General features: G+C 38.8%; 1 protein-coding gene across 1 annotated transcript in view; it reads right to left on the reverse strand.

Moving 5' to 3' along the window:
- The window catches only part of LOC139728602 (ryanodine receptor 2-like), a 326287-nt gene that overhangs the window by 150641 nt on the left and 162666 nt on the right, over positions 1 to 12980 (reverse strand). Inside the window, exon 37 of the mRNA XM_071639541.1 lies at positions 2287 to 2441. Within this exon, the coding sequence (XP_071495642.1) occupies positions 2287 to 2441 (155 nt within the window). The remainder of the gene's footprint in view (positions 1 to 2286; positions 2442 to 12980) is intronic.

Genomic DNA, 12980 nt, shown 5'->3' on the forward strand with positions numbered 1-12980 from the left:
GGTGGATTGTGTTTTTGGGGAAGCCTGGGTGATGGGGGGGGGGAACAGGTGGCAGGTATCTAGAGTGTATGTGCATTGTTTGTATGAATAAACGTCATCACAAATGAAAATGAAGAGAACACATTAACATTTGATGGCAAAAAAAAAGGATGAGATCACATTGAGTTAGAATTTGACCATGCAGTTTTAAATTGAAATATATCAATGGTACATTGTGAATGCTGATTATTTTTCAATGAATTTTGTCTGCCACACCAACTTCTTTGGAAAGGGGCTATTTGGATGTTTAGTCGCAGTACCGCAACACATCTGACTGCAGGGACACATTCACCTCATGCTTGATAATTGGTTGGCTACGCTGATGCTGAAATTAAGTCCTCAGTACATCTCTGCATGGTTGCTGAAATGTAGACTTCATATATGTCTCTTATGTCACGCATATATAAGTTGTATACAGTGGATGTATTAATAAGTGCAACACACATGGCCATTAATGAATGTCTACTACACCTGCAGTGAGACATGACTGTCCAAACTACATTATCAAATTTCATCTAAACCAAACCAGAGTTTGTTTTGACGCTTCCTAGATTTTAATGTCAATTGTCTTGTTTGAATACTTCATACCCCCACATCGACCCATTTTCTTTTTCATATTCCTACTCTAGTTGCTAAAGATTTTGTTCGCTACACAGACATATCTCTAAAATGAATTCCAAACTCTAGTCACTTTCTTCTGTGGCTAATTCTGCTTATCACAGCTACAATGTATTAGGCTTGGCATTGGCGGAAAATGGAGGCAAGCACAAGGAATGACAGTACAGATGGTGATTTTTTTTTTCCACACATAATCACAGGCAAGGACACAAGAAGACAGGAAAATTACTCTGTAGCAACCGATGCCTGCGACCCTTATGATGCTGGTTAGAGGGGGGCGGTGGTGGTGCTGAAGGTTGGGAGCTGGGGGCACTCGTATCAAAGTCTGAGTCGCTCTCCAGCGTACTGCTCCGGTATCCGTTAGTAACCACTGCATTTCGGAATTGCATTAGTACGCACAAACACACACGCACACAGAGACAGACAAACAGTCAGACAGACATATGAACGTTCATGTACAAATTGTAGATGCATAACAAACATGTTAGTATGAGTGTTAATGACAAAAAAGGTCGAGGAAATTTTGAGGGGAACATAGTATTTTGTCTTCCTATCATTAATCTGAGTGAATATATGATATGACGACATTCGAGGATCATATCCCAAATAACTGTTTCCCCTAACAATGAAATGACAAATAAACTTCTCTTTTTTTGTCACAATCAGTTCCTTAAAGTAATCCAAAATATATGTACTTCAAGGCCAATGTTTTCAGGAGTTTGTGGTGGCAACACCATCCCACTTGCATTATATGATTTCACACGTGTTCATGACCAGAGATGTTAAAAGTGGTGACATCATTTGATACAGCAACACTGATTTCCTCACAATCAAAACTATGCTGTCATATCAAACTTAAATTTTACAGGGTAAAGGGTCATCGATGCATGAACAGATCTAACGCTGACAACTCGTTTAGGGCAACAATCAAAACACGGACCCTCTAAAGGCTACATTTTAAAGGAAGAATTGGCAAGAGTGGGAAAAAATCATGACTAGCTTTAATAAGAAGTATTCATATCAAATTGAAGAATTACTTTTATAAAATTATTAAGTCTGTCAGAGCCTGCAAAACAGGACAGTCTGTAATAATACTTTAAAAGTGGAAATTTTCGCACATTTCGCGCAACCAGAAACTAGCATGAAAATAAAAGCACACAAATATTTTTGCTTGCCATATGTTCCAGTAGTTGATGTCTTGATTCCGCGGAATGAAAAACACGCGAAACTCTTTTTACCCAGCCGAGCGCAAAAAATTAGTTGAGCGTAAATATCCACTTTTACAGTACGTGGACAACTTTACATTCTTTGCGATCAACAGTACGTACTGGGAACACACAATTACATATGAAAGGGAATCCAACCATCGTAAACACAGAATCTATGCCTTTTAACTGAAATCATATCCATGCACAACTTTAAGGGAATCATACATTGTAGTTTCATATTTGGAGTAGGCGGGGCAAAATCACAGAGCAAAGTCATTCAAAAAACCTCGTCAAGGGGGTTCAGTGGAGAAGGGAAGCTGAATATGTTAATCAGGGCGGTCCCAACATGTGGTAGCACAAACTTGTAGGAATCATTCAAAGAGACAGAGAGGAGTCTCAAGGGGATAAAAGGAGACCGTACCCATCTTGTCGAGGCCAGACCGGGCCCTCCTGCTGGACCCCTCATTGGAGTCGGTCTCACTCAGGTCGAGGCTGTGACCGCCGTGCTGTACCCACTGGCCTCGCTTGTTGCCTGGCGACAAGACCGGAACCGGAATGGAGAGTACCATCTCTCCACTGCATGGGAGGGGAAAGGGGGGGGGGGGAGAGAAAGTTTGGCAAGAATGGCAAAATTATATGAAAACAGAGATGGACAAATTTGAGATACTCTTCAAAGCAAAATTCAGTTATGAACTGGGTGAAACAAACATTATAAGTGAGGCCTGAAAGCAGTAATGTACTTGTGCATTTTCTTTTTCCCTTCTAGTAGGGGCATAATCATTTACTCAACAAAGGCAGAAAAACAACTGGACAGTAACACATATGACATGGGAAAATTATCTCAGCCTCCATATAAAACAGTACTAAATGTTTAGAAGTGGCTACAAGGTCTATTCAATATTGGTTAGAGATATGATATGAAATAGAAATGTCGCTATGGCGACTGGTATGCCTCCGCCATAATGCATGGTTCTCTGAATAGGTCTACAGTATAACACAATGTCTTGACAATGTGTGATGACAGTTTCACATAATTGGCAAAATATTAAAATGACAGGTTTGTCACAAATGCATTGAATGTTCACTTTCCTTGAACTAGGTTTATTTGGATGAATGGCTATAATGCCTAAGAGTGCAGGTATTTGGGGATTTGAGGATTTGTACCCAACTTTTGACCCTTTTATAAGTTTAAATAAAAAGTGAAATTCAGCACTTTTACTTGACCTTTGACCTTTGACCTTTTGGCAAGAAACTTCCAAGACAATCTGTATTAGGTAATACATGCATACACTTAATTAAGTTTCAGGAAAAAAATCCTGTAGGCATTGTATAGATAAGAGGGAAATAATAGCATTTTGATAAGTTGACCTTGACCTTTGACCCCCCGACCTTTGAGCTATGACCCCTTAATTCCCTGCATGATGACTGCCAGTCAGTAAATGCATATATACTAAGTTCCATGAAGATACCTTGAAATACTTGTGAGATATGGAGTAAGAAGTGAAATTTTAACACTTTCACTTGACCTTTGACCCTTGACCTTTGACCTCATGACCCAAAACTCTTTCTGGGGAATCTTTATTTGGTAGTTCATGTATACACTATAAAGTTTCAAGAAAATACCTCCAGGCATTGCATAGATATAGGGGGAAATAGTGAAATTTTGAGCATTTGACCTTCACCTTTGACCTTGAGCATTTGCGCCTAAAAGTTGATAGGTAGAACTTCACCCACTCATACTAGTCTAGCAGCCAGAAAGGGTCCCCGTGCACCCCCCTTAAAACAAAATTCTACGATATGTTCGGAGATCGTCAGAACCTGTATTTTCCGAATCCGGTTGTCGCCAGCGGAAAAAAAGGTTGCGCGCGCGTCTAATTTGCATATTTCTAAGATGGGCGCCGCCCGTTGCTAGGAGACGGATTATTTTTGAATAACTTTAGTTAGGAATAACAAATTACCATAAAAATGGTATCATTTTGAAGAGAATTAAATTTCCTACAAGCTGATACCCCATTTGATGGGATAGATAGATGTTGTCATGAAATATTAAGGAAGGAATTATGTTTTTTAGCATTTTTCTAAAAAGATAGGGAATTTGGTTATAATGTTCTTTTCCATACATTTAATATGCATTTACAAATAACATTTGAATTTTCCTATAATTATCCCCAAAACATAGCTATTATCATGTAAAAACGGCTTTCCAATACATCAATTCCTTTAAAAGTTACACGACATTAAAGGGGATATGGTTCAATAGGTTTTACAGCAATATTGAAGGGTTACAATGTCTCCGCGCGCAATTGCGTAGGTTCTGTATGTGGGGTTTGTTGTAGATCACTGCTATCTATTGATCAAATCTCATCGAAATCGGCGAAGAAAGAAAGAAAAATTACACTTTCTATTCCTTATATGAAATAAAAATGTTTTTTTTTTCTATTCTGTGTTACCAAACTCAATCCATTCAGCTTCCCATATGAACAGTTTCTTGTCTTTTTGGATTCCCTCCAAGAACGTGAAATTAATCACAACTTATCTGATATTAAAAAGTTAAAGAAAAAAAATTACGTGACAGTTTCCTCTTATTGTAAGATTAAAGTGAAAAAAAAGAAGAATCTTATGCTAAAAGCGCTAAGAAATAAAGAACTTGTTAAATGACCTTTCAGAGTTTAAAATGAAACATGGCTATCTTATTTTTTTATAACAAAATGAAGGGAAGTATCTGTGTAGTTCATGTCGGCCCATACTGGGTTACATCATAAATTCTTCAGAAATGGTCCCCGTGCATCCCCCCCCAAAAAAAAAAATCTACGATAGGTCAAAGGTCAAAGATCAAGTGAAATACATGCTCTCCTATTCATCCAATTAAACCTAGGTCAAGGAAGGTGACCATTCAACACATTTGTGACAAACATGCCATTATAATATTTTGCCAATTTTGTGAAAATGTAATCACACATTGTCCACATGTACTATAGACCTATTAGGAGAATCATGCATTATGGCGGAGGCATACCAGTCGTCATAGCGACATTTCTAGTTTAATATTACAACGAAGATTACGACTACTATTAGCAGTTGGTAATTAAGTGGTGTACGAAGACTAACTCAAACAATACATCATTATTTGAGTGGCTATAATGTACAATTGATAAAAACCCAATAAATCTGTTTTTTTTTTCAGGTTATACAGTGCGTATCAAAAAAAGGTAATCCAACTTTGGCGGGCTACTACTTTACAATTGTCAGCTATGGAGAGCTCAATGTTTTAATTCTAATGATATCACAAACCATCGAAAGCTATGCTGCCGGCTGAAAGCAATAACAAATTTACTTATTGTATATTATAGAAAGAATGGCCACGCGAAAGTAACAAGATTAATGCTCTGTTACTGGGAATTTGAAAACAATAATGACATTGTTTCCATTCCTGTTGTGTCGTTGGTTGTTGGCGTGTTTCCTTTCAAAGAGTGAAAGTAGTAGTAGGTTAATAGATGTCGGCGTTAAAGCTTGTACAATATAACAATATTGGTCACAGTTTATTATTCCGAAGGTTCATTTTTTCCCCCAAAGGTTCATTATTCCGGAGATTCGTCATGATATAGATAAACGGGCCCAAATTAGTTATTGCTGAAAGCAATAACACATTTACTTCTTGTATATTATAGAAAGAAAGGCCACGCGAAAGCAACAAGATTAAATGCCCTGTTACTGGGAATTTGAAAACGATAATGCCATTGTTTCCATTCCTGTTGTGTCGTTGGTTGTTGGCGTGTTTCCTTTCAAAGAGTGAAAGTAGTAATATAGTAGGTTAATAGATGTCGGCGTTAAAGCTTGTACAATATAACAATAGTAGTTATAGTTTATTATTCCGAAGGTTCATTTTTTCCCCCAAAGGTTCGTTATTCCGGAGGTTCGTCATGATATAGATAAACGGGCCCCAATTTGTTATTGCTGAAAGCAATAACAAATTTACTTCTTGTATATCATAGAAAGAAAGGCCACGCGAAAGCAACAAGATTAAATGCCCTGTTACTGGGAATTTGAAAACGATAATGACATTGTTTCCATTCAAAATTCAAAATGGTCACCTTCCTTGACCTAGGTCTAATTGGATGAATAGGAGAGCATGTATTTGGGAATTTTAGGACTTTAACTTGACTTTGGCCCTTTCATAAGTTTATGCATTAAGTAATTTTCAAGGTATGGAGAAAAAGTGCAATTTTTGTATTGAGTAGAAAATTGTTACCATTTTCATCTGGCCTTTGACCCTAAAATTCATAAGAGAATCACTGTCAGGCAGAACATGCATAAATATGTACTAAGTTTCAAGATACCATGAGCCACTTCCGAGACATGGAGGAAGAAGCAAGTTCAGCACTTTCTCTTGATCCTTGATCTTTGACCTTTTTGGCAAAAAAAAAAAAAAATTGCCAGAGAATCTCTATTTTGGGTTATACATGCATACACCAAGTTTAAGTCCTGCTGGCATTGCATAAATATGAGGGAAATAGTAAAATTTTGAAGTGTTGCCCTTGACCTTTGACCCCATGAACCCCAAATTCCCTAGATAATCACTTCCAGTCAGTACATGCATAATATATACTATGTTCCATGAAGATCTCTCTCTCTTGTCACGTAGCATACAAATATGCAGGTGTGGTTCGGATGAGAGAACGCCATTGTCTGCGGTCAGCGGCAGCTCTGGTAGCCTCTGTAATGCTTGCTCCAGTCACCTGTTTGATGTCATCAAGCCAGCTTGCTGCGGGTCTTCCTCTTTTACGTTTTCCCTCAACCATTCCCTGGATGATTGTTTTCTGCAGGCAGTGATGTCTGGTAGCATGGCCAAAATATGTCAATTTTCTGGCCACAATATCAGCCCGTAGTTTCTTTTCCACTCCAAGCTCCTCTAGCACCCATGTATTTGTTCTTCTTTCTTTCCATGGTATCCTCAGTATCCTACGATAGCACCACATCTCAAACGAATCCAGTCTCTTCTTGTCTGCTGACTTCATTGTCCAGGATTCTGAGCCATATGATGCCACGGCAAAGGCTGTAGATCTTAGTAGCCGGACCTTGAGGGAGGAAGGGAGTTTACTTTTCCAGAGCTTTGTCATACTTTGTACCATATTCCGGGCCATTGCTAGTCTTCGTTTAATCTCCTGTGAGCAGTCCCCTTTGGTGTTTATGATGGAACCCAGGAACTCGAAGCTTTCCACCTCTTCAATGGCATCACCATCTAGAGAAAAGACACCATCTGCAAAACTCCGTTCTCCATCTACAACCATGATCTTAGTCTTTCTAGTATGCAGCATTAGCCCCCTCTCTTCACTTGCTATTTTTACTGCTCTGAGTAGATCCATCAATTCTCTTCTGTTGTTACAAACCAGGGTGGTGTCATCCGCATACCTGAGATTTGTTACCCGTTGGCCACCTATTGTCACTCCACCAAGGAAATCTCCCAGGGCATCTCTCATAATCCATTCAGCATAGATGTTGAAAAGCTGGGGCGATAGTATGCATCCCTGTCTGACACCTCTACCAATCTTGAACCATTCTGTGTCACCTCTGCTTGTTCGTACTGTAGACTCTTGATCTTTATATAGCTTGCTAATGAGCTTCACTATATGGCTAGGAAAACCCATTTCTCTCATAGTGTTCCATAATTTTGCATGACAGACACAATCAAAGGCTTTGCTGTAATCTATAAAGCACAGGTAGAGTGGTACAGAGTGTCCTCGGCAATTCTCAATGATGTTTCTGATGTTGATGATATGGTCTCTCGTGCCTCTTCCTGCTCTAAAACCAGCCTGCTCTTCAGATATCTCATTTTCCATCTGCCGTTTCATTCTGTTGTTGATGATCTTGAGTAGTATTTTGCTGGCATGGCTTATCAAACTAATGGTGCGATGGTTTGAGCACTCCTTTACATTTCCTTTTTTAGGTATCGGGATAAAGACCGCTCTTCCCCAGTCCTCGGGCCATTCTACATTCCTCCAGATTCTGTCACATAGTTTCCACGTGATGTTTATGCCTTCCTCACCAGAGGCTTTCCATAACTCGCCTGGGATATCATCCCAGCCTGGTGATTTCCCGTTCCTAATTTCTCTCATTGCTTGGCGCACTTCCTCCAATAACGGGGGTGGTTCTAACTCTTGTTCCCCTAGGTTGCTGTTGGCAGAGTCTGCCTGGGTCTATTGCTCGTAGAGCTCCTTGCAGTACTAGGCCCATCTGTTCTTTATGTCTGTGCTCTCTGTTAAGGTGGTACCATTTCTGTCATTGATGACATCTGACCTTGCTGATGGTTTTTGAGTCATTTTCTTTGACCAGAGCATACACCCTCTTAGAATCACTCCCTGCTCTTTCTATCTCCTCACATTTTCTCTCAACGAAGGCACGTTGATCAGCTCTAACTGCTTTTGACACTTCTTTGTGTTGTCTTCGCCACTCAGCCATATCCCCTCTCTTCCTCGCATCCTGTCTCTTGTCAGCAAGTCAGTTCTAATGTTGTTCTGGATAACCATGGTTGCTTCTTCTTCTTCTTCTTTGGGATGACCTCCTTAACTGTGCTTAACACTGCTTCTTTCATTCCTTCCCACAGTTCATTGGGAGACAGCTCTTCATCATCAATCTGAAGAAGTGCCTGAAATCTATTGCTCACACTAACAGTGTACTGTTCCGGTATGTTGTCTACATCAAACCTTAATGGTGGTGTCTCTTTCTTCTTTACTTTGAGCTTTAGTTTCAGCTGTGCAACCAGAAGCTGGTGGTCACTCCCACAGTCTGCACCTGGTCTTGTCCGAACACTGAGCAGTGAAGAGCGCCATCTTCTTTTAACGAGAATATAGTCAATCCGGTTTCTTACATTGTCCCCGGGGCTCTTCCATGTCCATAGTCTTCGGGGGTGCTGCTGGAAGAAAGTGTTTCCAACAATCAGGTCATTAGCTTGGCAGAAATCTTCCAAACTATCTCCACGTTCATTTCTTTCTCCCAATCCATATTTTCCGACGATCTTAGACTTGGTCACTGATTTGCCAATTTTTGCATTCCAGTCTCCCATTATCACAAGAACATCTTTGTTCGGAATCTTGTCAAGAGTATCTTGGAGCTGATCATAAGTCTTCCATGGCTTCATCAGATGCAGTAGATGTTGGCGCATAGACCTGGATGACGGAGATGTTAAATGGGTGACCTTCCAGTCTGAGAGTAATAATTCTTTTGCTTATTGGGTTGAAACCCAAGAAAGACTTAGCCGAGTTTTTGTCCAGGATGAAGCCTACTCCGTGTTCCCTCTTTCCGCCGTCTTTGCCTGAATACACAACTGTGTAGCCATCTTCGGTAGTGAAACGACCTTGGTTGAGCCACCAAGTCTCTGAAATACCAAGCACACTGATATTTTGTTCTCCCATTCGGGTTATGATGATCTCCATCTTGTCAGCATTCATTCCTTGAACATTCCATGTCCCTATAATTCTAGGTTTTCTCATGTTTGTGCTGCTCCTTTCATGCACAGGATTATCGGCAGTATATTCTGCGTCCTTACAGCTGTGCCTAGTCGGTGCAACACGCTCCTCTTCCCCAGTAGCCATTGACGCATCATCTGGCCTGCGGGTCCCACCATCAGATGCCGGTTTTCCACAATGTTTACGAACTCTCATAAGAACTATCGTGGCCAAGAAAATGCAGTGGGTGGCCGGGTCCTTCTGCATTGCTGGATGGCCATCGTTGACTCTCCAGAGTCGATGCCCTTAAGATAGATCTTGTTTTTAGTTCCACAAGGGTGTCCAGCCACCCTCCTCACCATTCTCCAGTTGGAGACTGGTGGGTTTGCCGGTTTAGTCGCCGACAATCCGACCCTGAAACAGGTTGTACTGGGCTACAGGGTACCAGTAGCAGATCATCCTGACCTGACATGAAGATACCTTGAACAATATCCAAGATACAGAGAAAAAAAGTAAAATTTTAACATTTTCCCTTGACCTTTTCACATTTGACCTTAACCTTATGACCCCAAACTTTTACCAGTGAATTTTAATTGGGTAATACCTGTATACACTAAGTTTCAAGAAAATATCTTTAGGCATTGCAGAGATATGAGGGAAATAGTGAAATTTTAAGCATTTGACCTCGACCTTTTGACTTTTGACCTTGAGCATGTGCACCCAAAAGTTGATAGGCAGAATTTCACCCCCAATACACATACATGCCAAATTTCAGGTTTTTTTTTTTTTGTTTTGTTTTTTTGTTACGCTGTCCACAAAATTCATTACGGACGGAGAGAAGGACGGACGGAAGGACGGACAACCCGAAAACATAATGCCTCCGGCACCACTTCTTGGCGGAGGCATACAAAAGAATCTAGATTACATAGGTGAAGTAATCTTGGAAGATATGTAAATATTGATATGTACGGTATTGAAACTGTCGTGTTGATTATCCTTATGGTACGTTACCACTCTCGTGGCATTCACTAAGCTGGGTCCACTTTCTCGATTCGCCCGAAATCGTGGTCTTACTCGCGGACTAATCGTGCTGATCATCAGATAATCAAATCTTGATGTCAGTCAAAGACATTGTGTTGATCGTAGTAATTTTTCAAACAGTCCAATAATTCTTCTACGATCAACGCGATTACCACCATAGACCTCAAGATGTGATAAGCCATGATAAGATCACCACGGTCACTCGTAGACTAAGAATCGATTTGTGGTAGATAGTATACATGTATTAGCATATCGAGACTCGCGACAATGGCAACCTAGTGAAAGTGTTTAACGTGCAATGTCAATAATCTTTTGGGTATCGATCATGCACATTTATAGTTACTCTATCTAAAAAGGACCGGCGGACGAGTAGGGCATGGATATCTGAAAACATTGGATGGTGTATTTAACTCATGCATGAGTTGTTATTCCAGCGGAACTTACATGCGCTCTATAAAGTGGATTGCACGTCAGATGCGCCTATAGCAGATACACTTCAAATCATTTTAGCAAATTTATCTAATTATAATAGATGTCTAATTTCTGTGGAAAACATGAAAATATTGTATTCGTTGTGGTTAAACATTTACACTCTGAATATGTCTAATGTTTAACACATTAGTCATACACAAACATCCTTGAACACAAACACACACAACACAAAAGTATACAAACCTGCATAAATATAAACGTGATATATATATATATATATATATATATACATATATATTTGTATATATATATATATATATATATATATATATATATTTATAAATTTATATATAGATATAGATATATTATATATACATAGTTATAGTATATACATGCACACATACATACATACACGCATGCATGGTTAATGTTCCCTCAGACATTTCCCTCATGTTTTATAGATCCATGGTCTACTTAACCATAACATTTTTTTTTCTCTCTCTCTCATTTTTGTATAATATTGATTATTAGTCACTCCTAACGGATTCAACAACCAAGTTTACGTTGTATTGCATTTAAATCAACCCATGTAATAAAGTTAAGTGCATGAAATCATTTTTTATAAAAAAAAAACAGAATTTGAAAGCGACTGGATTTGACTTGCAACTATTCGTTTTTATCAATGCCATTCCTTGGTATTTGTAATCTATCTATTAGTTTCTTGGCAATAATAAACGTGTGAGCAATATGTTTAAAAACCATCAGGCGAACCACCAAAGAATGAGAACACGTATGTGCGATCTTATCTTAAAAAAATAAATTGATTTCCTGCTAGAGCATGGTGAGAAATATTTCGCTTGTGCGGTATACATGTAACTCTTATTTCGACATCTAAATAAAGCATTCGAGTTTGATGTTCCATGAATGCATTAATGGCGTATTGAATAAATTCACGAAATTCACGACTGAGCTCATTTCCCGTGCATGAATGCCTGTGTGTGATATTGGAGGTGTGAGTATGTGTGTGAAGATGATCAGAAGAATGAGAGTTGATGAAGAGAAGTTTGATTAATATCGATATGTTGGAAACCCCTATCCAGGTAAGCCCGTTTCGGCCGTCATGAAATTACACCTCTCGTAAGGCCTTTATTCTATTTGATGAAAAAAGACGTAAACTAAAAGTGAAGCTGAGTAGATCAAAGGTGATAGCGAATAAAAGATTTAATTTGCTTTCATATTCCACAAGATGTAATGATATTTAATCAATAATTTGGATGTAAGAAGTGATAGGGTCTCATACTTGCAATGATTATTATAGTATTACACGCGTTACGCAAGTGCGGCCGTCGACATTACCCTTAAATTTCTGTATAACCGTATTGAACCTTTTCCCTTTAATGTCGTGTAACTTTTAAAGGAATTGGTGTATTGAATAGCCGCTTTCACATAATAATACTTATTTATGGGGTTTAACTTAAGGAAAATTCCGATGTTATTTGTAAACAGAAATTAAATGTATGGAAAAAACATTACTGAAATCTGTATTTCTTGGGAAAAATGTAAAAAAAAAATCCTTCCTTAGTATTTCATAACAACAACTATTTATTACATAAAACGGGGTATCAACTTGTAGGAAATCTAATTCTCTTTAATATGATACCATTTTTATGGTAATTTGATATTCTTAACTAAAGTTATTCAAAAATAATCCGTATCCTAGCAACGGGCGGCGGCCATCTTAGAAGTATGCAAATTAGACGCACGCGCAACCCTTTTTCCGCTGGCGACAAGCAGATTCGCAAAATGCAGGTTCTGACGATCTTCGAACACATTGTAGATTTTTTTTGGGGGGGGGGTGCACGGGGATCATTTCTGAAGAATAGTAACCCAGTATGGGCCGACATGAACTACACAGATACTTCCCTTCATTTTGTTATGATAGCCATGTTTCATTTTAAACTCTGAAAGGCCATTTAACAAGTTCTTTATTTCTTAGGGCTTTTAGCATAAGATTCTTCTTTTTTTTTCACTTTAATCTTCCAATAAGAGGAAACTGTCACGTCAAATTTTTTTCTTTAACTTTTTAATATCAAATAAGTAGTGATTTTGGAGGGAATCCAAAAAGACAAGAAACTGTTCATATGGGAAGCTGAATGGATTGAGTTTGGTAACACAGAATAGAAAAAAAAAAACATTTTTA

The sequence above is a fragment of the Diadema antillarum genome, unplaced genomic scaffold (assembly GCF_040938485.1).
Source record: "Diadema antillarum isolate AM-2024a unplaced genomic scaffold, OU_Dant_1.0 seq00000187_RagTag, whole genome shotgun sequence".
Taxonomy (NCBI): domain Eukaryota; kingdom Metazoa; phylum Echinodermata; class Echinoidea; order Diadematoida; family Diadematidae; genus Diadema; species Diadema antillarum.